General features: G+C 30.2%; 1 protein-coding gene across 2 annotated transcripts in view; it reads right to left on the minus strand.

Moving 5' to 3' along the window:
* LOC144839458 (integrin alpha-6-like) overlaps positions 1-26,815 on the minus strand; it is an 84,056-nt gene that overhangs the window by 23,336 nt on the left and 33,905 nt on the right. For both annotated transcript variants that reach the window (XM_078694819.1, XM_078694818.1), the window contains exons 4-7: positions 17,454-17,642; positions 15,101-15,263; positions 13,129-13,342; positions 4,023-4,113 (exon numbers count right to left, since the gene is read on the minus strand). In XM_078694819.1, the coding sequence (XP_078550945.1) occupies positions 4,023-4,113; positions 13,129-13,342; positions 15,101-15,263; positions 17,454-17,642 (657 nt within the window). The remainder of the gene's footprint in view (positions 1-4,022; positions 4,114-13,128; positions 13,343-15,100; positions 15,264-17,453; positions 17,643-26,815) is intronic.

Genomic DNA, 26,815 nt, shown 5'->3' on the forward strand with positions numbered 1-26,815 from the left:
AGAACTGCTAGTTGTATTGTATGATATAGTATTGTCTTTAAACGTATCTTATTTCAAATAATTTAGCTATCAAAACAAAACTCTCCCATTTCATAACATTATCATGGTAAAGATCCTTAACTAATATCCTAAAAAAGGCTTTGTAGCTGGTGCAAAATTGTTTGCTGTGTTTTCGGTATCAATATATTTAAATAATTTTCTGCCATAAAAAAAAGGAGAAAAAAAAGGGAGGGCAAAGGGAATTAAAAAAATAAAATAACAAAATAACAAAGGACTCGTGAAAAACACATACCTGTGTAAATACACTTGATTTTATTGAAGGCAAATTTTTATTAAAATATCTTTGATAATTTTTATTAAAATATCTTCAAAAATTTAAATTATGGTAATTGTTGAGATTTTTGTTCTATTCTGACGTAATTGTAATTGTATGCTACTGTAAGCTAATTATACTGTATTTAAGTATTCAATTGTCAGTCTGTTGGTGGTCTAAAGGTATGAATGCCAGGCTGGTGATCTGACGGTTGTAGGTTCGAGTCCTACCATATGTTTTGTGCTTTTGTTTAAGGTGTATATCAGAATAGGGCAAACATATGACAAATTAGTGTAGGCCTACCCTCCTTGCATGAAATTCAATATATTAAATAATTGACTAAAGTAGTCATTCTAGAAGACGAAATGAATGCTAGTTTCCTCCAAATATGGCAACCAATAGTAGCGGAACTTTATTAACATTGCTATATATAATCTACAGTAGTAGCATTGGCCTACTAGAGTCTGACATAACATTGTTCAGAATCCTTTCCAGTTCAATAGAAATGCTACCTTATCATATAAACTAATCAAAATATTTATGAAGGCAGTAACTTATGTCTTGTATACCACATAGATGAAACTTTTTTGTGAATTATACATTCCAAGGTTGTTGAAATATTAGACACATGAGTAGCATTTATTATTTTGTAAAGGTATAATATTGAAATCAGAATTAGAAATACACTGATGATGTTGGCAACAAAAAGTAGAAATGCTCAAGGACTACAAATCATTGAGGACGTGATGCTGAGTGGATGAACAATGGTGAATCTTTGTCAACAGCAGGGGAGGGTTGGGGAAGAGAGCCAAGGGAACATTTTCTATGTTTTTGAAAAATCGAAAATTCTAGGTACATTTTTAAGTTTACAATGTAATATTTTTGGTTTATCAATCTATTAAAGGAGCACAAACGTTTTTGTTTGCTTTTTTTTAATTTGGACCACCAGTCAGGGCATTTGGCACCTCTGTTGGAAAATTATAGCACCACAATTTAAATCTTGATGTCAATGAATGACTGAAATATCTGCTGATACATGATGGTGACATCTATCTGCAAAGCATCTTCTATTCTATTAGATTCATGTCTATCTTATGCACTTAATGTTACCAACGGGCAAATCTTCTGTAGACATATTTAATATTCGGATGCTTTTAGCAAAATCAATCTTTCGGTTCTGTCGACTACACAATCCGACCGTATTATTCACTGGATCTGTGTTATTGCAATTAACTACTGTACTAATAATGATTGATACTGGACCATCAACTATGTATGCCTACACAGAACATGTAACTCAACACAACATCGGTCATTCATTTCATTTAGAACAAACTAACAGAGGATTAAAACGCATGAGAGTCTGAATTGATATCAACAGACGAATGACTATATAAGTATATACTTAATGTCCGCACTTAAGTGATAAAGTCAAGGGTTAAGTGAACATGTTTCAATGTCTCGGACTTCCCTTTGCGTACACACGACTAGCAGATCACTAACGTATTAAAATGTCAGCGAAAGGTCAAACAGTCATTTGAGTTTATGTATGGACATTGAAAAACATTCTGTAACAGGGGGGAGGAGAATATTTAAAAAACCATTCAGTATTGAATTGATGATTAAAGATTTGTCCTCCCTTCTAGTCTACATCAGATTGTGACATCCCAACAAGAGAATAAAGAATCTGAATCTGTACGCAGGAATTTAGGCCAAATTTAACTTAAATTTTACCTCCCCTCCTATCAGATTTTAAAGATACGTGACATTAAAAAAATAGAAAGAATTGTTTTAGTTTCTTCAAACTGATATCTTTGTAGTTGTCAAAAGTGTGTTCTTGTATAAAGGGCAACTGGACTCTTCATCTAAATGTCAAATGTGAAAATCACATTTTTGAATTTTGTTTACATAATTCTATTTGGTTGGAACAACACAAACTTGCAATTCATTGATCATACGATATGGCGATAAATTAAAGACGTATAATTCCTCAACCAGGCTTTTGATTTTGTGATGACCTAGGACTTCATATGGAGGTACTGTTTGGATATGTTGTATTGAGTATGGTTTGGAATATTAGTCAAGTCCTTGGAACTATTAATTATTATTATTTATTATTAAATTCATGTGTTAAATTCATGTCACATTTTGGAACTTTTTGCATGAACAATTGAATGACGTATATAACTTCCACAAGGAGTGTCAAATCAAGAAATCGATTTGTAAAATTTTTGCAACCATATCATTTATTTCTTCAAATTTAAATTTCTCAATTTTTTTCTCTTAATATAAAAATTCCACATGTTCAAATCTATGGAATATTAAGTAGGTCCGGTTTAATTTGAAAAGAGGAAGGGGGGATGTTAAATAACAGATGCATATCACCATGGGAACATTTCAAATGATTGGCAGATGCCAACATTAGATTCTGATTTTGCAGTCAGTCTCCAATTATGATGTAACAATATTGTATCTTACAGTATATCATGCACTAAGTAAAATTTACCAAAGTCTATAAATCTAAATATATATTTAGAAAGACTTTGACAAGTGATTGATTGATTGACTTGATATTGCATACTAATCATCTTTTTTTAAATTCACCAAATTTATGTAAGTCTGTCTGTATTCAGAGACTAGGGATGGCACGGTCGGTCATCAATGTCAAAGGTCTTAATAAGGGCCCCCCGCACCTAATTGAACCCTCTTGTTTCTATAATTTGTGGTTTCGCAGACACATGTCTTTTGTTGACCTTCTTTCTATATCCTTAGTTTACCTAAATTAATTTCTATTTTTAATTTTATGATTCTATTTATATTAGTATAGATAATTTATTGGTTGGATGTTTGCTTATAACTAAAGTTACCCTTTGAATGTGGTGCTCCTAAACTTTGTCTTTTATTAGGAGCCTCGACTCTTTAAAAAATTTATTTTACATTTTCTTTTTATAAATGAATTTTTTATTTTTTTTTATTTTATTAGTTAAAATTTAATATTGTAGTTGGTCATTTTAACTTTTAAGTATTTTATTGTTCATTTTTATATCAATTGTGTGTTATGTTAAACATATTTTATTGGAATTTGCACAAATAAATACTAATAATTATTAGATATGAAGATGTCTTTTATTGACTGTCTGTCTCTGTTTTAAATTTTATTATTTTATTTTCATTAGTATAATTTGATGTTTGCTTACCAAGGAATGATTTTGTTTATGAAAAATTGTAAATTTTTTATTTAAATTCAGAGATTGATCTTAGGTTATTTAGGTGGTAAATTTGTTGATATATTTTATTGTTTTATGGCTAATTTCCATTACAAAAATGTTTTTTCTAGTAAAAATATCATCATAAATAAGATTTATGATTTATTTCCTTGTTATTCAATATTATGAAATAAACCATTTATGAAATAATTGAATCTTACTGATAACAACACACCAATATGACTCACCCTTGCGGCCAGTGGAGAACATAATATAAATCGGTTTAAATTGAGCCTACACGCCATGCATGACGGAAGACTGCCTTGGGGAAAAATCATTTCTCGTCTTCTTTTTCTCTTTTAAGATTAATAGGAGTTGAACTATGTGATGTTGAATGATGCCTCAGGGAAGATTCAATTATCTATTTTTTGCTTCCTTATTTACAAGTGTCATCCTAGTTTTTTTTTAACAAGATTGATAACATTATAAGTTGTGTGACTTACTTCTCCGTCATTTATGTAGATGTATATTCTGCCCCCGATCTGTTCTTTACGGTTGTAATGAAGTGGAGCGCCAACAACTAAGTCATCCAGTCTGCAAAACAAAAAATAATATAAATATATATATATATATATAATCACTTGCATTGATGAAGGGCTAGTGTTGTCCGAAAGTTTTGCTAATTTTTCAGGCTGTTTTATTTTATCGTTTTGATTTAGCTTTTTGCTTATTTTATTTTGTATCTGAATTGAGATCCAGCCACTGATATACCCACAGCATTGCCATTTTTTCATTTGGATTTATATATACCGTAATCATATAAACATCACATGCACAGAATTCTAAACTGCCAGGTGATATACTGAGAATTCATAAATCTGAAACGATAAAGATGAGGAAATCTGTGAAATTCGAGAAAAAGTCCCCCAACCAAGATTCAAACCCAGAACCTTTTGCTTGATATGCAGATGTCTTCACCATTAGACCACTGGGGCTTTTATGGTATTGTTCAAATTCGATTGAATAACGACTCTTTAACATTACTGGTGTGGTACGGCGGAACAGCACTAGTAACAAAGTGGGATCTCTATTAAAGGAGATACATTTTACATATAATATAAACATTACAGGCACAGACAAATTCTAAACTGCCCGGTGAAATACTGAGAATTAATTAACTCCAAACGATAAAGATGACTAGAAATCTGTGAGATTCGAACTCGGAACCTTCTGCTTGATATGCAGATATATACAATTCAGTTACAAGGAAATGTTTACATTATACATGATCGGTTTACTTATTAATCTGTTTTTAATAGTGTACTTTTGCTACCTTAATATCTACTTAGAGTAAATGTTTGTGCCACTTTATAGCTTCATTCGTAATCTTACAAGATAGGTTTTTCGTATGAATTACAATTTTTAATGTAAAAAGAAGTATGACATCATTATAAAACAGGTAATTGTAATACGGTGGATTTTCTTCAGTGGCATAAATTATTTACTATATAGAAATGGGAAATGTTCCTAGAATGAAAACAAGTTGTTGCCAACTGATACACAGACACTATTTCATTAAGAAAGGAACAAGGTGGGGGTGGGGTTGAATTTAGAATGCAATAAATGTCAATAAAAGCTTATAGAAAATGCTGTGCAGAATAAAACAATTGGCAATTGGATACACTTTTAATCACTTTAATAAGACCGATGAAAACATCTAATCTGGACTGTTCCATGCACCAGTAACTTCATAAGGCACTGTATACTAATAGCGCGTATGCTAGCTTAATTGCTTAATAAGCATTTAATCAGCTTTAAATATGGTTAATTATTATAATGAGATGTCTTACTTAACAAATTGATTATTTGTTATTAATCTAGATACCATTGTTTACATAACATAGTTAGGCGACCAATTTCTAAATTTTCTTAATTGCAAATAAGGCTGGGATTCATAAATTCAATCATAAATCATTTGTCAGTAATTAGGCATTAAATTCTTTACAATAAAAATACACAAAGACACCAACAATGTGAAAACAAAAGAAAATCTTTGTCTTGTACTGGTTGTACTTTTGTAATGTACTTTAGTTTGTTATTGTATATGATATTTTATAGATATTACGAATTTAAAACTTCACCAAGAATAGAAGCAGAAGGGGTTGAATTTGATTATTTGTTGTGTGTGTGTGTGTTTGTTCTAATTGTTACATATTATATTTATTGTTATTATATGGCTTCCAAAAATACAAATTTTTAATTGGATTTTTTCCAATTGATTCATAACCTCTTGGGTTTTTTGCCTCTTTCATTTTTTTTATAATTTAATCACCATCTTATACATTATGATTTAATATAATATTTCTTAATAATATTTTAATTTTAAAATGAAAGAAATAAATGTTTATTTATTAATTTATATTTAAATATTATTGTCTATAACATACTAATAATAATAACAGCAATTAATATTTATCTAAATTCTGTTTTCTGCTTTGATATATTTAATTATTTCAAAAAGATTAAAGATGTATTGTCCTCCAAAAACATGAAAAATGAAGATTAATTAAATCAGACTTTGAATATATTATTTTGTAGTTTTAATAAAGTTAATCACTTCCGTAGCAAAAAAAATGAAAAAAAATAATGTTTTCACTTATAAAATGACAAAATAAATGGTTAAATTTCACCAAAAACCATTGACTGGCAGCCAATTTGACAATTTTTTGCTTTAAATTACAGTTTTTTCAGGTAAATACATTTTTTTTCGATCCAATTTTTGGTCAAAGGGGATAATTATTATGTGACATTAAAATGACATATTCAACAAAAAAATTTAAAAAAAATATTTTTTCAGGGGGACAATACATCTTTAATTAAACCAGGGAAGATTTCACTCTTCCCTGATTAAACTAGTTGAAATATTGGTACTATAAGAAATAACTACCGAATAATGACTTCACATCTGATAGAATCGCAATGGCAGTCGAGTCGCTTTCAATGAAGTTTCGAAAAGAACAAATCTATAACAAGACAGATATTTGCTAGTCCCACTGGGAACAACTCATCCGCGAGTTCCTACACCTGGAATGCGCTAATGAAGTTTAATCTAGACAGTTTCAATTTAACACCTCTTCGATTTCATTAAGGTTTATTAATGATTTCTGCGTAAGTGCTCATTGTATTGATCTATGTGACGCTTTACTAATCAAAACATTGTCAGCTCGAATCTTAACACAAACAGTACTAGAGTGTACTGTCAACTAAAAACTCATATTGCCTTGGATTTGACCTTTTAGTTGAGTATCTACCAAGAAGTGAGGGGGGTGTTATGTATAGGGTGTAAGGATGACATGAATGACCAAGGGAATTTGTATAAGACTGTCTTACACTATGATGAACACTACATGCTTATTTTGTCAGGTTCCAGCCGATTCTCGGTACTATATCTATTAAGTATCATAGGAAAAGTTTCACATGTATCTAGTAGTAACCTAACCCTTAACCTAACCTTACATGATACAGGCACCACATGTGATATAAATGAGTATTACCAAATATTACTGATACTTTGGAAATAGATATTATGTGGAGCACTGGGAATCGGGTGCCAATACAGCACATATTTTACTGAGGCACATATTCGATGGTTTCCACCATTGTACAGGTACAGTAACAGTCACGTTATCGCCATTTTAGACAATTTACAATGTTTAATTGTAAACCAATATGAAATATCCAATGCGAATAAATAGAACTTCTAAGTTCTTCTGATAATTCTAGCGATCTACTTTATAACTTGGACATTAATGCCTTTATTGGCAAACGCGAGTTTGAATGGACTAGTGAATTTACTCTGAAACAAACTCAGCATAGAGAGATGTGTATTAGTTAAAATCTACCCCTACAATTATATGGTACTACAACATATTCCAGAAACACCATAAAAAGGCAAATAACAGTACAGAAAATGTTTGATTGCAGCAGATTAACATTTTCTATAAACCGTAGTAATTTAATATGCAAAAAATGCATAACTAGACCAATGGCAAGACTAGTGTTATATCCCAACACAGAATATATAAATAAATTAAACTTGATTCTTTTTTAAATCACCTTGGATGATAAAACATCAATATTAATTCCTCAATAATGAAAGCCATAATCATTAATATTTATTTTATGTAAGTAAATAAATAAATTCATATTTTAATATTTAAATATTTAGTATCTTACTTTAATATCCTTTTGAGAATACATGAAGTACAAAAGTTACAATATTTCTAATTATTAATACATATTTTAAATTGCAAACTAAATTATGTGCAAATTATGGTTGCTGTATATTATGGAGATAAAAATTATGATATAAATATTAGAAGGTTGATATTAAACAGCATATTTGTGTGTAAAATTTATTTAATATTTAAGTTTATTAATGTTTTTCATTAACAATGTAAATGATATTTTATAATTTTATGAGGACAGCAATACATACAAATAGTAAACACTTTTTTTATGATAAAAACTACTGTACTAAAAAAATATAGTATTAATAAAACCTCGCAGTTCAAGTTTAGACACATTTTAAGCAAAAGAAATAATTTGAATGAAAAGTCAAGGTGATATATTTCTATACATTCTATTGTAAAAATAATTTATTACACTATATTTCTTATTGATTTCAATATAGGGATTACAATTAATCCCTATCATTGAAATATAGAAGCTAAATATATTTTTTTGTGATGTGATGTCCTGACCTTCACTTGGTTTAGTTTTCTGTATGAAATGAAAGAAGCAATCAAATCACAATTGAAGGAAACTGATTTATGAGATCTAAATACTTTTGTTATCTTTTTAATTTTAGGTGTGTTATTATTTACAATTATCAGGGTGCAATACTATTATTATGGAATATTTTAATAAGATCCCACCTTCTTTATTTATGTCAATTGTAAGCACTGAACCATGCCACTGGCCAGAGAACTGGGACAGAACATCCTCGAATCTAGTCAGTCATTCACAAACCAAATGACACTTGAAAATGTAAATGTTTGTGGGATAGCATGATTTTTATAGAATTCTTCTCATAAAATCCTTTGAATTTAGGCAGAACTTTCTTTTAATAATCAATATTCTTCTTAAAAAGATAAATTATACATTCTTTAGTAGCAAAGTAATACTGTTATTTTACAAAAACTTATAGACTACTGTCTGCATACATCACATAGACTCTCTTCCTTTTGGGTTTGCTCACACCTAGTCCGAGTTCATAAATTCCCATTTTTATAGCTCTAGTAAACTATAAGTCCATGTGATACAGTTTCCTGCTTCCATCCTATTGAATGCACTGCCTGAAGACGCGGTGCAAAAAAACAAATAGAAACAAATAGTGAAACTCCCTCTTACTGCCAGACTAAATCCTCTGATGTAAACTGAATAGTATACCATACCATTGTACATTTTCAGATTTTTGTCTGCAATATGGTTCATGAGAACCAGTTCAAATTAACATATTTTTCCAACAGATGTACTTTTTCAACATTCAGCAGATAGATAACATGTTGACAACAAGGAGATTGATTCCACTGATGAATCAACAGAGGTGATGATGATGATGGAATTGTTTACATAATGTTGTCTCCAATGTATATGCCATTAAATATAGCATTGTTTGCAGTAAACAAGTTTAGAATAATAACTGAGGAGGTACAGCTGTAAAAAACATTTTATCTTGTAATTTGTACTCATTTTTCTGTTACTAGATTTTGATTTGTGAAAAGGAAGATTTGTTTTCTTCTCAAATTGTTTTGTTTCAAGTTACTCTATACATTAGATTAAGTGTTTGTTTTAACTTTTGGAGTCCAGTATGAATTTACTTTAATTTTTGTTGTGATTCAATGTGAATCCAATTTTTTAATTTACGCAAGAAAGTACTAGATAGGGATTGGCCATAAATTCATGAATAATTATTGAATAAACTAGAGACAGTACAGTAGAACCCATATTAATGGGACACCTTCGGACCCAACAAACTTCCCCTATAACAGGGGTGTCTGTAGTTACTTTAGTGTTAAAGACATATATTGCCCTGAATAGGGGTGTCCCAATGGATGGGTTCTACTATAGTTGGCATATACAAAAACACCTACACAAATAAATAGAACATAGATAAATATCAAAATGGTACAGATTCTTGTTCTAATATGTATTCCACAATTTAGGTGAAATGGCGCCACTGATACAGTTTGACCAAAATGAATTAAACTACAATGACTAATAGGTAGAATATATACAAAGTAACTTCAATCACCTACAAATAAATAAAACATAGACAAAGTATTTAAACTTGATCTCTCAACATAAACATGACTTTGAAATTCAATTCTTTGTATGTTTTATCAGATTAAATGAAGCTTTTGATTCATCTTCAATTACTGCCTTTGAGATTTGTGATTTTTAGATTTTTAGCCATGCTTTCATCAGAATATTAAGCGTTTTCAAAGCTTAGTAAATCTAAACATATTATTTTCATAACATTATAAGAGGAAAGCATCAAATAGATGCAAAGTTTAAAATGTGACATACATCGTAAGATGAACTTATATAATATTTTATTTCAATAATTATTTATGTTGATTCACTTTTTTGAGTCGAAAAAAACATGCTACGGGCAGTAATAATAAGTACTATGTACATAAACTCATTTAAAAAGTCCTAAATTCTTTCCAAATAGCTAAAATAAATAATGTATAAACCATGCCTAAAAAAAAAAATAAATATGGTCTCAGTTTTTGATGAGAGTTAAATTTATCATTATAAAAAAGCGGGAGGTGTACACTTAGGCCAATTAGGCCTACAAGAAAATATTCTACAAAGATGTTTTATTCTACAAATTTACAGATTTGCATAAGCAAGTAAACATAACCAAGTAAACAAGAAATTAAGGTTTAATGATTTATCACAATTAAAACAACTAAACTGGGATCATTACAGCAAGGTGTTTATATGTCACAATTTCCTAATTGTCTTTGCTCATATTCTAACTAGCTGTTGAAAACAACTAATTAAACATGTAATTAATATGCATTTCGATCAATTTAGTAAAATGTCCACTTATCGCCATAGCTTAATAAAAGATCTCCTACTAAGAGTTTCTCTATCCATTTCCATTGAGTAAAGTGTTATTGCACATTAAATATATAATCATCTATTTGAACTACAAAATCCAGTTTATTCCCAAACATTGCTTCCTCAGACATTGATTACCGAGGCCATTATCGTCTTAGGTATTCTATCCACGTTTTAGCTATGTCGCTATTTGAATCAAATGTCTGGTACATTGGCGCCGCTTTATTGTCTATATTTCAATAACATCCCTTGCCCACCTCCCTCAAAAGATGACCAAATATGATCATCAAAATATATTTAAACCATGCACAATTTTATATTTGTAATAATTGATAAGATAACATTAAATAAGTACTATTTCATTTTAACACCATCAGGAACAAAATTGACCAAACAGGCTTGTTTGTCTTTTTTGTTTTTTTAAATATTTAGGCAAATTGCTAAGGATAATAAGCAAATTTACTGACTATCCTTCTTAAAAGTGGCAATCCTGTTCACAAGACAAACACCAGGAATTGATTAATTCTTTAGTAGTTCAATAAAAACAGTTACTCTGTTAGGGCTTGTGCTTAAGTAATTTATGTCATTAAAAAAATGTTTTAACTTGCCGAATACATTATAATTTAGTGTTTTTTTAATTTTCAGAACACTATTTTCAATTTCAGACCTTGAATTTGTCTAAAGTACTTCTAGATGAAAAGTGAGCAAACTATAAGAAAGCAGCAATGTCCTTAATACAGTTTCTTTAATCCCTGGTTAAATGAAGCTAATGTATTTTCCCATAATCCTCAGACAATTCTCTTTACAGCTATGCCATCTGGTTTGTTACACATCAACACTTCTGTTTTTACTCAAATTAATATAATCTTTATAATTTCTTATCAGATATATTTTGTAATAAATTCCTTTCTCTAAATATTGTTTGAAACTGTGTTATATGAAGTATCAAATAATAAGCTTAGGGAATAGCTTAAATTGATATAACAAGAACAGTTGTTAATGCTAGTATACAATAACAATTACATTTCTTTTTGATGTAAAGCAATATCTTTTTAAATATAGGGAACTTGAAACAAATAGTAATTATTATAACATGCCAGAGTGATATCCTTACTGTCTGATTGGTTAATTTCATATCACATGTCATTTAGTATTAGTTATATGCACTGGAACAGTTCTATTTCATGGTTCTATTAAATGCTAATCTATTGCACGTAGATGGGCATTGTCTATAACTGCTCTATTCTGCATTCAAAATTTGTAGGTGGCCTATATTTTCCTAGGATAGTAAGCAGTGGAATAAATGAATTGAACAAAAACTAGCACTCCTTTGTTTAATAAACTCAAGTCATGAAGATATTTTCTTCTTTAACTTATAAACATTCATTATTTTTATATGATAGGCAGCAATAGTAGTTTGAACTTTAACATTCTAAACACTTTCTTATGAGAAAGGGGAATTTATTCATGTTGTCATTAGGCCTGTTTACCCACAAGCAATAATGGTGCCTGGAAATACTGATGTTGTCAATGTATTGATTAGACGTTAGAGAGGTGGATATGTGATTTAATAACCAGCCAAATAAACCCCTAAAAACATACGAAATACTGAAGTGTCTCAAAGCAAGAGAAGTCTCATATTCAATTTTAATATTAATAATTTTGAATTCAAAAACCATTCTTATCCTAGGTCAGATATAATAGCAACAAATATTTAGCAAAAACAATCCTCTTATCATCATTTTTCAATGATTTTGCATTGAATATATTTCAAAATAACTTACGTTGTGTTAAGAGACAAACACAATAAAGTATATAGTTGTATTAATTTAATGTGAAATATCTGAGACAAAAGCTTTAACTAATATCATGATACTTTGCTGATATTTACACTATTTAAAGATGAAGTGATTAACTTGATTAAAACTACAAAGTAACCTATTCAAAGTCTGATTTTAATGAATCTTCAATTTTCATGTTTTTGGAGGACAATACATCTTTAATTAAAATAACATTTTTATTTATCCTAGCATTTGATGTTGACATTTAAACTCTCCCTCTAATAACAATAGTGTTTATACCAGGATACACATTTATATTACAAAATTACAATTGCTGTTTTATATAAACAGAACATGATTAGAGAATGAGAGAACAATTCCGGAACTAAACGTTATCAATTAAGCCTCATATTGTTTTGAACATAGTAATTTTGTTAAATTTTACCAAAATTGTTACATCTCATTAATAAAAACGTGAGCATCAATGATGCAATATCTCACTATGGCTCTATCCACACTATCAAACTAGTTTAAGAAAAAAAGTGCGATGTGCCTAAATATGCCTACATCATGTCCATATACAATAAGTCTATGGCCACATCACATTTTTTTTGTCACACAAAGTTTGATAGTGTAGACAGAGCTTTATGTTTGAACTGTATAGATATTTTAAAATGAAAACTAAATAGCTTACCCGTCTCCATTTAGGTCGACTGTACATGTTTCATAGCCAAATGATTCTGTAAGACTCTCACCATGAAGAACTTGGTGGACAACTAGGACTTGCTCTACAATGTAGAATATCGTCACAGCACCTTTTGTTTCACTTCTTGGTGCACCAGCCACGAAGAAGTTAGGATCCTCACCAGCTGATGTATTCTTAAATTTACCAATCGACATAGATAACCCTAAAAAATATTTATATCATTTGTTTGGAGAATCATAAAAGATGGATAACTTTTTAAAACAAGGGTTAATTGTGATTAATAACTACCGTATTTACTGTGAGAGATCATACTCTACAGTAGTAGTAGTTAATTAAATTCTATAGTCTACACTATAAAACTTGTTTGACAAAAAAAGGGTGATGTGCCCAAATAATATGGTAGTGACATCATCATGTACATATGTGGGCACATCACATTTGTTGTCACATAAAGTTTAATAGTGTAGACAGAGCTTAAAACCCAGTAATCCTATCATTTTTTGCATATATACAAACATCTTAATTTGACTTTAATATAAATCAACAGCATAATTATTCTATAAATAAATTTCATGCACAATTTAATACTAGGCCTACACAAGGTATATATCATTGTTGTGCTTTTTTAAAGGAAGCTGTAATTATGTAACTAGAAAATGATTCATATATATATGTAATTAAATATAATACAATCTAAATACTATTGTTTTTAATTGGGAATTGATTTTTTAATTAAAATGTTTTATTGAAAAAAAAATAAATGAACAATAGAAACTTTAGAAATGAACATTGTGACTTTCAAATGAATTATAACTATATATCATTTAAATACTATTGATCATAATAGGGAATTGATAGTTGACAAAAACAATATAGTTGCTTATAAAAAGATACATTTCAGATCCAGTTTAAGATTTAACCAAAAATACTTTATCAATAAATCTCACTCAATCATAGCATTCACCTCTATTAAAATCAACCTATATATTGTAATTAGTATTGTAGGCTTCAACTCCTGTAACTCAAAGATATAAAATCAGTGATGAGGATCATAAACGCCAGGTGTCTTGCAAAGAAAAAACAAGAATGGCTTGAAGGGATAGCTTTTTTGTAAAATAGCATTCAATGTGTCATCTCCATACCAAGTAACATTGTTGCATTTTTGTCAAAGCTATGACATACAGTATTTCTATTATATTTATCTATAGTATGATGGCCTGAAGGAAAACAATAGATATTGAATATTTCTTCTGAAAAGCATATGTTCCAAATTCCATATTGCTCCAATTACGGAACTGCCTGCATTTTGCAAAATACAGAGATTTGGCAACAATGATATGGATAATTTGAAAATTGCACATTCATAGTTAACTCGGATTACATAAGCAATTATTGCATTAATTGTGTATTTTTTCTGTACATAAATGTTTATTTTGTTGCCATTTTTTGTGTGCCAATAAGTTTATTAAGTTTCAAACATCAATGTTTATTCATTTGATATAAAATGTAATATTCACAAATGAAGACAGTTTGTCTGATTTGTCATGCCAGTGAATGTTGGCATAATTGTAATGCATACTAGCAATCAAATTTGTTTAAAACCTTCAGTACAATTCGGATTAATTTGATCTAATAACCCCCGGACTCACCAACCTCCACCCCTCTTCGATCACACCCCACATAGTTATGAAAGGCCTACAGTTAAAAGTACTTTGCAAACTGTGTAACTGAATAGGTGGCATATTGGCTAATGATTAAAATACCTCCCCATCCAGCCACAATCAACAAATCTTAACCCCCCTTCAGGTTTGCACTTAAATCATTAACTATTTGTCTAGTCTCATTCCCAGAAGACAATAATATTGTATCATCAGCATATAACATAATATTGCAATTTACAATGATTGTGATGTCATTCATGTTATAAATTATCAGAATAGTGTGCATGTGTTTGGCTCACCTGAATAACTTTGTTGACTCACGCCTACTCTCGTTAATTCACTAAAAACTAAACCAGTAATAGAAAAGAAGTTGTCAGTGATATCAAGAGCTATCATGCCACCACGGAACTGATTAACTCCTGGCACTCCGGCTGCCATGTATTTAAAATTGTCTTGCAATTCCTAAAAAAAGAAAATAATGTTAGTGACTGTTCACATGCTTTCATTTTATACAACAAGCTGAGTACAACTCATTGATCTGAAAAAATAGTAACAAATATTGATAAAATCAGCTTGTAATGACCATGTTAATTAATCAAGTCTGAACAATTTGTTGTTACTACGCTAATGATTATGTAACCTTACTTTTATGATACGAAAGCATTACTCCATAGATCAGAACACACTAAGCCAAGAGCTAAACCCTTAGGAAAAATCTTATACAATATTATAATTTAAGTACTAAAATACATATAGTATCTATGACCACTAATAGGCTTGTGATCATCTTGATTTGATTTGAGGATGACCACAGTAAATTTTCAACAGTGGGCCTACACCAATTTTGTAGAGAGGTGGCAATGGGACACCTTAAAGCCCCCTTCCCTACGTTTTTTAGATCTAATTTAAGATCACAAACTATATTTAATGTAAAAATAATACTATATGGTCCTATAGTGATAACTTTTTTCGTCTTTAAACGGTTAAAAATGTGAAAAATAAGTCGATTCTAATAATTATAGCGGCCCGCTATAAATCCCAAAATGCATTGCGCGCGGATTGATATTTTTGTTTTTCACCTGTAATTCTCCCACTTTTCGATCGATCGTGAGGCCAAAACAAATGGAAGACTCCTAACTTTTCAACGAAAATACCGGGTTTTCCCCAATTTGTATCAACGGAGTCTGGCAAAAATAGAAAGACAATTAATGCAGCAACTATACAACGTCAGGCTAGGTACATAGCTAGCGTACGATGTTCGTACGTTACCGATGTTTACCAGCTAGGCCTACAAAACTAAGCCTAGCTAGGCTAGGCCTAAGACCGTCCACGACAGGTCGATCGCCGCGAGCTACTTAGGTAGTGCATTGTTTCTCACTTTTTATCATAATTTACCATAAAACGTACATTTAAGACAAGGAATGACATGGTTTAATGTTTTTAAAGTGATATATATGTATTATTTTCCAAAAAACGTCCAAAATTGCAGGGAAGGGGTCTTTAAGGAAGCCTTGTTTTGGCACCTCTTATAGTCTTATCACACTCAGCTGTTAAAGTGATCAAGTATAGATAATTTAAAAGTGTTGACAAGTATGTCTACTTCAACAAGTCAACTAGTATATTTATAATAGGAAAGATTTCATTTATTCCATGGAAGTATACACTAAATAGCATCTTGTTTTTGTTTTGAGTTATTTATATTTATAGTATATTCAATGTTTGTATTTCACTACTAATTTTGTGTAGTCTAAATTGTCAACACTGTATGCTAGTGTGGACAGAGCTTAATGAAGCAACCCTGGTTATTAATACAGATTTCTTACCAATCTGTCAGTAAACACTTCAAAATACATGCAAGCCATATGGCAATTGACAATATTCTACTTTTAAAGGCACATGGTAGTACTTTGAAAGCCATCTTGATGTTTTAATAATATTCAACAACTATTTAATTTCTTTAAATGTATAGATAACACCTCACTGCTGACAACAGTAGCTACAGATGGTATCACCAACATGTGGTAATACTTTTTATATTAATATCAGTTACTTTCAATGTTTTAGAAATAATTGTGTTGACATTATTATTCATGGCTGAAAACAAGTAATAACCGGTTTAGTATAGTATGATCCTCTAAATTTTTAGTCTAGGGCAGATTGAGATGCTGAGAGTCTCCAAAGCTACAAAAGACATTTATCCTTCCCACTGAAAGATATACAGTAAGAAGATACAGGGCCGTACGCAGGATTTTATTTGGGTGGGTGCGGATTAATATATTTTGGACCATTTTCATAATATAAATGTATAATACACTACAGATTTATTTTAAGACCCTATAAAATGTAGACCTGTTGCAATTTGGGGGGTGCGTACGCACCCCACCTGCGTATGGCCCTGAGATATAAGAAACAAAATTAAGGGACAAGGCAGGAAGGGATTGGCCTTGTTTACTAAATCTGCAATCAATATAAGAATTTTGAAATTATGATAAAATGGCACCTCTCATAAAAGGCCTGTTCATCCTCTGCCTAAATCATTGCCTGGTCCTTATAATTTGTTGACATTATGTCTATTTTACTACTTGTAAAAATGAGGAAAAAATTGAAGAATATAAAAAGATCGGATAAAAATAACCCGGGATAATAACTTACTGATTGGTCTTTTATTTTTGTTAAAGCAAGTCCGGTTCCAGCCTGACAGTACCCATAGTCTTGTGTCCTGCCTAAACAGAACCTTATTCCCTCTGGTTCATCTTTAATGCTTACATCATAGACATTCTGGTTTATCTGGTAACACTTTCCCAAACCCAACAATTCATACTTATACCGATGAGCACATACCTGTAAAAATAAATAAATCAGTAAAAAAAAATATATTTAATATAAAATAGATAATTTTAACCGATAGAACTTAACATTAACGCTATTACAAATGTTGGCATAATTTGACCAAATTTAGCATAGTTTTATCCTTTTTACCCTCTACACGGCAAAAATTTAAAAAGTGTTCAATATTGCATAAACATGGGCTATGATCGAGTGCTGATTACCTGGATAAACCGACATTAGCCCTTGCCCTACAAGGTGGGGACACATTTTGTGGAAAGGGCCAAAGTCAGGTTATCCAATAACCAGCTAAGATAGGCGAGATAGACTGAACATTTTTCTAAAAATCTTAAACAAACTTTGTCAAATAACAACAACTGTAATAGTTATGAATTTTTAGCTTATACTGTTATATAAATTGTTGGGAATATAAAATGTTGGTTTAAATGCAAAATATAACCTTCAATTTTAAGCCTTATCATTAAAATTACAATAACCTTGAAAATATAATTTAATATCAATAATAATAATTGTTTTATTATTATGTATTGTTGTGTCAATCAGCAAACAGATAAGCCTTTAAATACCAAAGGGACTAATTTATTCTCTACAAATCTGAAAACACAGATGGAAAAAATGTTGTATATCATAACTATCCTCAGTATTAATCAATATTATTGTGCTAAAGGAGTTTCCACTAAAAAGACAAACAAAGAAATTGTTTTTCACTGCCTTATTCAATGCCATTTGTTGTCTTTTTTTTCTGTAAATGTTCTGCACCAGAAGGAGTCTAATTTAAAAGTGGAAATTCAAACAATTTTCAAAAATTTGCTATTTTTTTTGGAATATATATTCTGGAATGTAAATGAATTGAAAATGAATTTTAAATATACAGTACTATATAGATTTAATCTTTGGTATGGTGGTCATTGTTTAAACCTCTAGCAATATCCTTAACATTGTCAGACCTTGTTTCGCAATTGCTTCAGATGAGCCAACATCAAACCAAAATGGAAATGTTTCTATGCAATTTAAAAATAATTCAGAACAAACAATATCATTTTCATTATTGATAATCTCCATTAGCTTATAGGGGCATCACATACAGTAGTAGCAAATATCTGATAGCTTCCATGTGGAGGATAATAACTCCAATGATGAACAACTTTAAATCTGAGTTCATCTACATTCTCACGCCCATCCCAACCATAATGAAGCCATCGTAAATGCCAAGGGGTTCCATCGTTATTAGGGAGCATGACGAAACTAAACACACTCGGCTTAGGGCAACATAGATCAGTGAAGATAACATACTTTATACTAATCTTCTGATTCATATTTTGATTCTAATGATGAAAGATATGATCTCTTAATTTATTGGGTTGATAACAGGTTGTTGTGGAGCCAGTTATACTGTCTGTGGTTTCAAAGTGGAGGAAAAAACATTAAAAAAAATACCAAGGCTGTGGTTCTTTTCACTTTAAGGAATTTACATTTTAATATTTGTTATATAATAGATAGTCTCTATACTTTTTATATAAAGATTTTATTGTAACATAATAATTCTACTAACTGCCTTTGATTGAGAAATTAGGAAACAACCCGAAAGAATATAGATAAAAAAAAACATGTTGTTGTTTTAACTAAGCTTGACTACTACAATTTGGCAAAGTATCCGAAGAAAACATCAGTCAATAACAGAAACTTCAAAATCACTCTGCAAGATTGTCATTTGGTGTACACAGGGTCCTCGTACCATGGGGGTGCAATTGTACTAGTCTGCTTTTAAAGAAATTGCATTGGTTGTCAGTTGATCAAAGAATAAAGTTCAACATTTTGAAATTTGGGTTAAAGTTATTTCTGTGGTTGTAGACCAATGTGGTGGTTTTCCTGCCTTATTTTATTTCTTTCATATAACTCCTAAGGAATTCTTACACAGCATAAAAATATTTTTAAAATGAATGAAATTAAAATATCTTCATAAGTAGATAAATTAAAATACTTAAGACCTTATTAAACCACACATTCTTTACATTACAATTCTTGGTATCTATTTATACATTAGGAGACTAGGTAATTAGTAGTGACATACATTAATCACAGTGTTCTCTAAAAATACAGAAAAATGTGATCCAAACATGTAAAAACAAGAAGCAACAAACCCATGCAATATTTTGGTCATTGCAGATCTCTCTTGTCCAAGATTTTAATAAATCATATTTTTTACTATTACAGAACTAAAATTCAAATCTAACTTATCATTCTTTTAAATAAAATATTCCAAAAAAATCCCTTTTCAAGCTAGATCAGCAGTGAAAGTGTTCAAATATTTAAATAGATAGCTCATGCCAACTTTTTTGACAATTTTCTAATTAGCCAACATCAGTAAAATTTGGTCCTCACACATCTTTTTCTCCTTTTGTGAAGAAAAGACCCACCCTGTAACTATGGACTTGTATGCTTGCACATATACATCTGGTAAAGACTAATGATTTCAAAGGGAGACATCATGCTAAAGATCAACTAATAATATTAATATAACTAATGAACCAAATTAATATTTGTAATCCATTGGCCATAATTGATTTACATTTCTCAATAACTCATCGAACTAGAAAAAACTTGATTCACATACATCAAAATCAATGATATTTGTTAAATGACTGTTATAAATAACACAGTAATATTTAGCTCTACTTACAAGTACATATGCAATATTGATTTGAAACCGACAAAGGAAAAGCGACAATAGAAGATATTTACTTTATGAGTATAGGCATTTGTCAAGTATTTTATCATCACCTCCCTACTCAATTTCAGTTATGTAAACAATTTGACAGCAATATAGAAAATCAATAATAAATTGCAAATATGTTTTTACTACATCAAGTTATTAAGGCAATGAATAATCTGCGTGATTAACTTAATACATTTTCTTTGATTATAGTCAAAGATTCCATTAAAGAGTTATTATTGCAGGACTACTTTAAATTCAGATTTCTTGTACGTAAAAGCAGCCTGATAAGCATCTAGTATCTGCCTCAGACGTATTGGCCTAGAAGAGGCAGGACGAGAGTAGCCCTTGATCAATGATAGGACCAAACAAGGTCCTGGCTTTGTTTGTATCAAACCTGTTTAATTGGTAGTCATTATTGCTGTTGGTTTCGATTGAATAAAATAAAAAAAAAATAAAATATGTTATTAGATGATGAGAACATATAATATTAATATATACTGATGGAAGAGCTAGTGTTGCCCGAAAGCTCTGCAAATTTTTCATTTATATATATGAGAAATTTTCATGAGAAATTTGAAATAAAGTTTGTTTGTTGGTAATTTATAAATTGTTGACGATTCCCTCAAATTTGAACTTATAACTAAAGAAACCCACTGTTCTCACTGTAATGATAATAATTGTAATGACGATTCAATCTTGAATCCAGTTGCAAGTTTACAATGGTGAATAATTATGCTGCTGCTAAACTTTGGAATGCTCTTCATGTGCACATTAGGAAAGCCAAGAGCCTCAATTGTTTTAAAACTCGTTTATAATTCTTTATTTCTTTTATGAATTGTATTTCTATTGTCACATTGCATTAATTAAGCTTAATTTTAATATTGCTATGGGTCATTTTAATTTTTTATGTATAAAATTGTTAAATTTTAATATATTGTGGTGTCATTTGAATAAACAGTATTTTTTTTAATAGAAATGCGCAATTTTAATTAATACATTATTTTAAATTATTGCTTTAATCTGTCATTTACAAGGAATAATACACTCAAGGATGTATGGTCCTGTTCTAAATTTGCTTCAATGAAGACACTATATACCTTGTACAGGTAAGAATAACAAAAACAAGTCTTGTAATACTTGTTAAAGTTAATTAGCCGCCTTAGGGATAATTAGCGCATTGTTAGATTTAATTAAGTTATTATTACAGCTCCATCCTATATGCCAAAGAAATTTAAATTGTTTATATCAAATTAGCTGTCTACCTAGCTAAAGGCCAACGTACAATGACATGGTATTAAATAAATTAAGTCTGCATTAAGTTGCATCCAATATTGATACCCTTTTATTTAGCTGGTGAGAATTGCGCATTTAGTAACAATGTTAAGGACATAACACAACAGTAGGTCTATATGTAGAAATTACTGTAAAACCTTTCTCAAGATCATACATGATTAAATCCTTTTAACATTAACAAAAACCATGGAGGTAACAATTTATATCACTGTTGTGCAGACAACATAAACATATACGTAATATAGTGGCAGTTTTCAGAGTGCCAAGGTAACCAGTAGACAATAACTTAGAATAAAGGAGGAGGTATTTTTGCATAATATACATTTTAATGAAACAAACATTTTATATCAGATGCAATAGAATATGAATTATTTTTCAGTTGATAACCAATATCTATCTTAGGAGTAATATCAAGTAACCAGTTATATAAGCGGATCCAGCATGCCCCCGCTTCCACTCCTCCACTCCCAAGCACAATCATCCTCCTCTCCCCATCATTCTTCTAAGTATTTAGCAAAGCAATACATAATATTTCTACTTTATTTCTACTTGTAAATATTATACCTTGCTTGCATTCAGGTAGGATTGGAACCCACAACCTCACTAGCCTGGGGTACACAACAAATTTCGCTGATGGCTATATATTCAAGCCCAGGTTAACAGCAGGTACAGTACTGCACCAACATGTTGATAATTTTAGGTAGCTTTGCGTCAGGACACCAGAGTAGGGCAAACTATCTGACTTTAACTTAGATTCCTGAAAATGCAAAGCCATACGTTGTAGTAGGTCTAGTTAAAATTATCATTTTTACCAAACACAGTAAAACAAACATCTTCTTTGATTGTAGATGTCTTGATATGATACTCATGTTAATCTCAGCTAAAAGTAAGTAACTGTAGAGTTTTTCTTGTTAAGCATATCGTCTGTCTAGTAGGTACTTAAGTGATTGTGAGATCATATAAAATCGAACATTAATACTACCTGTACTAAATACAAACAAACAACCAATCTGGATTTTGCTAGATATACAACAAAAAATGAAAGCAACAGTGGAAATATAATTACACTTTATTTGTTTTGTTATATTTCTTTATACCTGGATATTTTCTATGTGCATGATTTCGTCAAACATTGCTTCATATAAGTTTGGAGTCATGATTCTTAAAACTGATTGTAAACTTATTAAAAATAAAATTGTTAAAATATCCACAAATAATTCAATCAATTTAAACTACTGTAAGGATGCTACAGTTATACAAATCATGGCAGAGTTATGAAGTTTTCGTGCAATGTCAAATTACAATTTTAATTACCTTTTTCCAAATATGATAAATCAATCAATCTTTCTTACAAAACACAAAAGTTATTCCTCTATGGCATCAAACTTTATCATTTAGTGCGAGACAAGATCACACAAAAATTTATCTGTCAACAAAATACTATTTTACCCCTATAATACACATTTTCAGATAAGAATCTATGATTTGGAAGTTGTATTGTTATCAATGTCAGATGCAATCTTTCAATTATGATAATAATTATTTTTAGATAAAATCTTTTGATATTAAGTTACAAAGTATGAATAAGGATTAAAAACTATTCTTAGATAAAATCTTTGAATATATAAAGTGAAATATATTTTGTAATACTGTTGAACTTTATTGATCATTTTTGTTCAGCAGGGTATTGCAAAACACAAACATCGAAGTGCCTTGTCTTGTCTGCATCTGTATTTACTTCTGTCTTTGGTGTTACATAATATTTCAATATTTGAATATCATTGTAACCATTTAAATAGTAGTTTCAGTTATATGTTATACTGTACATAACTCTGGTAACTGTCTTTTTCATATATGTTTATTAACTACCTTGTTCCAGATCTTTGCTAAACCATGAAACTTGCCAATTTAACAGCATTGTCAAAAAAGAACATGTGAGGCAAAACATGCAAACATGAACATGAACTATTCTTAAGTCTTGTACTACGCGTATACAAGATTTATTGTTTTATGAAAACTTTTTAATATTAGTATTTAGTATACTCTACTGTTAATATTACATTCATTTGTTTTTAAAGAAGTGCAATTGATTGGACACTATGGTATTCATTTACATACATACAAAGACTGTATTTAAAACTTGTGTGAGGCTGAATGTTGTACGACTGTTTTATTTTGTTCATGAGAAATATACTCTGATACTATGAGAGAGCTTGGATTGGAGACCCTAGGATAAAGAATGTTATACTAAAAGCATGTAAAAAGCATGCTATGAAGAAAGAAATTCATGCATTTAATATAATACCATAATATATCTCAATTAAACATAATTGATATGTATTGCCGGTATTGGCTACAAACACCTCCAGGAATAAGAATGAAATGCATACTACACTCTTTTGTTCTCTGAAAATTGAGATGTACAACAATAGCATGATATTAATGTATACAATTCTGTTGTTATCATTTCTTGTAATAATGTACGGTATGGCCACGTTATAGTTCAATGAAAATTAAAGTTATACTCTTAGAAGAGCGTATAACCTATTTTTGTTTTGTATATATTAAACCTAGTCAAACGGCTAACTTCATCTTTTATATATTACTGGAGCACGTAACCGATTTGTGTTATTTTCAGCACAATGGTGCTTCTTGCTTCACCGACGTCGTAAAATTTGCAAATAATTTGTCTTGATTTGTAAATGACAAGTGTTGAAATGGAAGGGATTATCAAACATGCACAATTTTCTATCAATTGTTAAAAGGGGTTAACTTTACTGTACTTTACAATATAGTCAACTCTCCCAATACCGGACTCTCTGAAAACCGGAAACTCTCACAAAACCAGACTTTTATTGATGTCCAAAAGGTCCCAAATTTGTTTTTATCACTAAAAACACATTCCCAATACCAGACTTTGCAGAAAACCAGACATATTAGACCAGCCCAAAGGTGTCCGGTATTGGGAGAGTTAACTGTATAAAAGAAAATTATGTTTATGGATATTTTAAATATAGTAATTTTTACATTTATTATTTAATATATTGACCTGTGTATGTGTCAAAAAAGAAATCTTAATTTCAAAACATTATAATATTAATATTATTATTATTGTACCATCTGGCCCAACATTTATTTTTCTAACACGACATAAAAATAATAAATATTTATTACCTATCGTCGATCAGTTATATCATATTAATTACTTCCGATCTATTTGATGTTTATAAAAACTGAAATCATGCTGCATTTGTATTTATGGTTTTTTATAGTCTATTTTAAAATGTATATTAAATATCTGATAAGATAGAAAAAAATACAGGCACCTGCATTAGTACAGAATTGTGTCTGATTATTTTTTTTAATGTATCGCAATACAAATTATGCAGGTACTAATGATAGTGGATATTTATGTGCTATTTATGATAACTGTCTTTAACTGCAACTTTCATGAGCAAGCTTACACCAAACGGACCATTACACAGGGGTAACCCCCAACCCCTTGAAGGATGCACTGGACTGGGTTGTTTAAAGTGTGCACAAGCAGGGCAATGGACATCCAGTGCTTATCCAAGAACACTTAATATATCACAAGAAGGAAGGCCTTTTTTTGGCTATGGCTTGCGGCACCCTTGTTTAACTGTTCGGCCACTCGACTAGACTCTATATGAAGTACTGTAATTTGTATGAAAAATCATGCCTATCTGCATCAAGCTAACCTATGGCCAGTTTTAACTGTTCGGCCACTCGACTCCATATGAAAGTACTGTCATTTGTATGAAAAATCATGCCTATCTGCATAAAGCTAACCTATGGCCAGTTTTAACTGTTCGGCCACTCGACTCCATATGAAGTACTGTCATTTGTATGAAAAATCATGCCTATCTGCATAAAGCTAACCTATGGCCAGTTTTAACTGTTCGGCCACTCGGCTCCATATGGAGTACTGTCATTTGTATGAAAAATCATTCCTATCTGCATCAAGCTCACCTATGGGCAGTAAATTAATGTTGTTCATGTTAATTGTTCAAACAATGAAAGTTTGAATGGAGTAGGATAGGAAGGAGTTAATTATAGTAATTAACTTCCAATAACATGTAATTAATTAAAAGTGAATGTTTAAATTAGTACATTTATTTTCTTTATATAATATTTCAAGTTAAAATTGAAGTCAATTTATACTAAAATCAAACAAATAATAATTCTATCACTTTAGATGAACAAAGGATATATTTCATAAATAAATTGTTGAAATTATTTCCTTGAGGAACAACAATCAATTGTACACATTGACTCATCACATACTGATATGCATGAATGCACGTCAATCATTTGTATGTGATTTATATATGTTATTCACAGTAAACAGGTTAGAATAGCAACACCTGAATAGTTACTATATTTTGCAATAGCTATATTTTTGACATAAATTATATTAAATTAACAAAAATAGTTTAAATCTTCATATTTGATATTTATTTCATTTATTCCTGTTTTTACATACCACTTTATAATATGTTATTTTATACCAAAAACATTGAGATCCAGAAGGTGCCCCTCCCCCTAAATAAAAAAATACAATTTAAAAAATAGGTCACAGGTTAAGCACATCCTTTACAATTTTTAAGCCATTAAACCCCTCCCCCACCCACTTCATTAATTTAAAATCCTTGGTTATGTGTTGTTCAGGTTCTTATTCATATTCTAAAGTATTCATTCCTTCCTCAATAAAGTATGCACATTTTAATTTTTCAATGTGGTCTGACTACTGAGCTTTGTAAACTGCAACCTATAGACAATGATCATTCCCTAATTAGGTAAAAATAGTTTTCCCTCGTCAAAAACTTCTTTTTTTTATTTTATCTAAATAATACTGTATATCATACTATATTTTATATTCGGTTGTCAATCATCAATAAAATTTGTTTTTAAATATGTTTTTGACATTTTTCATAAATAATTAATCATTGTAACAATTTAAAAAAAAAAAAATTGGTTCTACATGAATAATTCTGAAATATTAATTACTACAATCATTCTATAGGTACAACAATGGTGTTAGAATTTGGATCATTGTGTGGTTGATCGGTTCTGACGTTTTAAACCACGTTGGACAGGTGTGTGGGAGGATGCAGCATATGATTACCTATTATCTTTT

This window comes from Antedon bifida, chromosome 4, assembly GCF_963402885.1.
Source record: "Antedon bifida chromosome 4, ecAntBifi1.1, whole genome shotgun sequence".
Taxonomy (NCBI): domain Eukaryota; kingdom Metazoa; phylum Echinodermata; class Crinoidea; order Comatulida; family Antedonidae; genus Antedon; species Antedon bifida.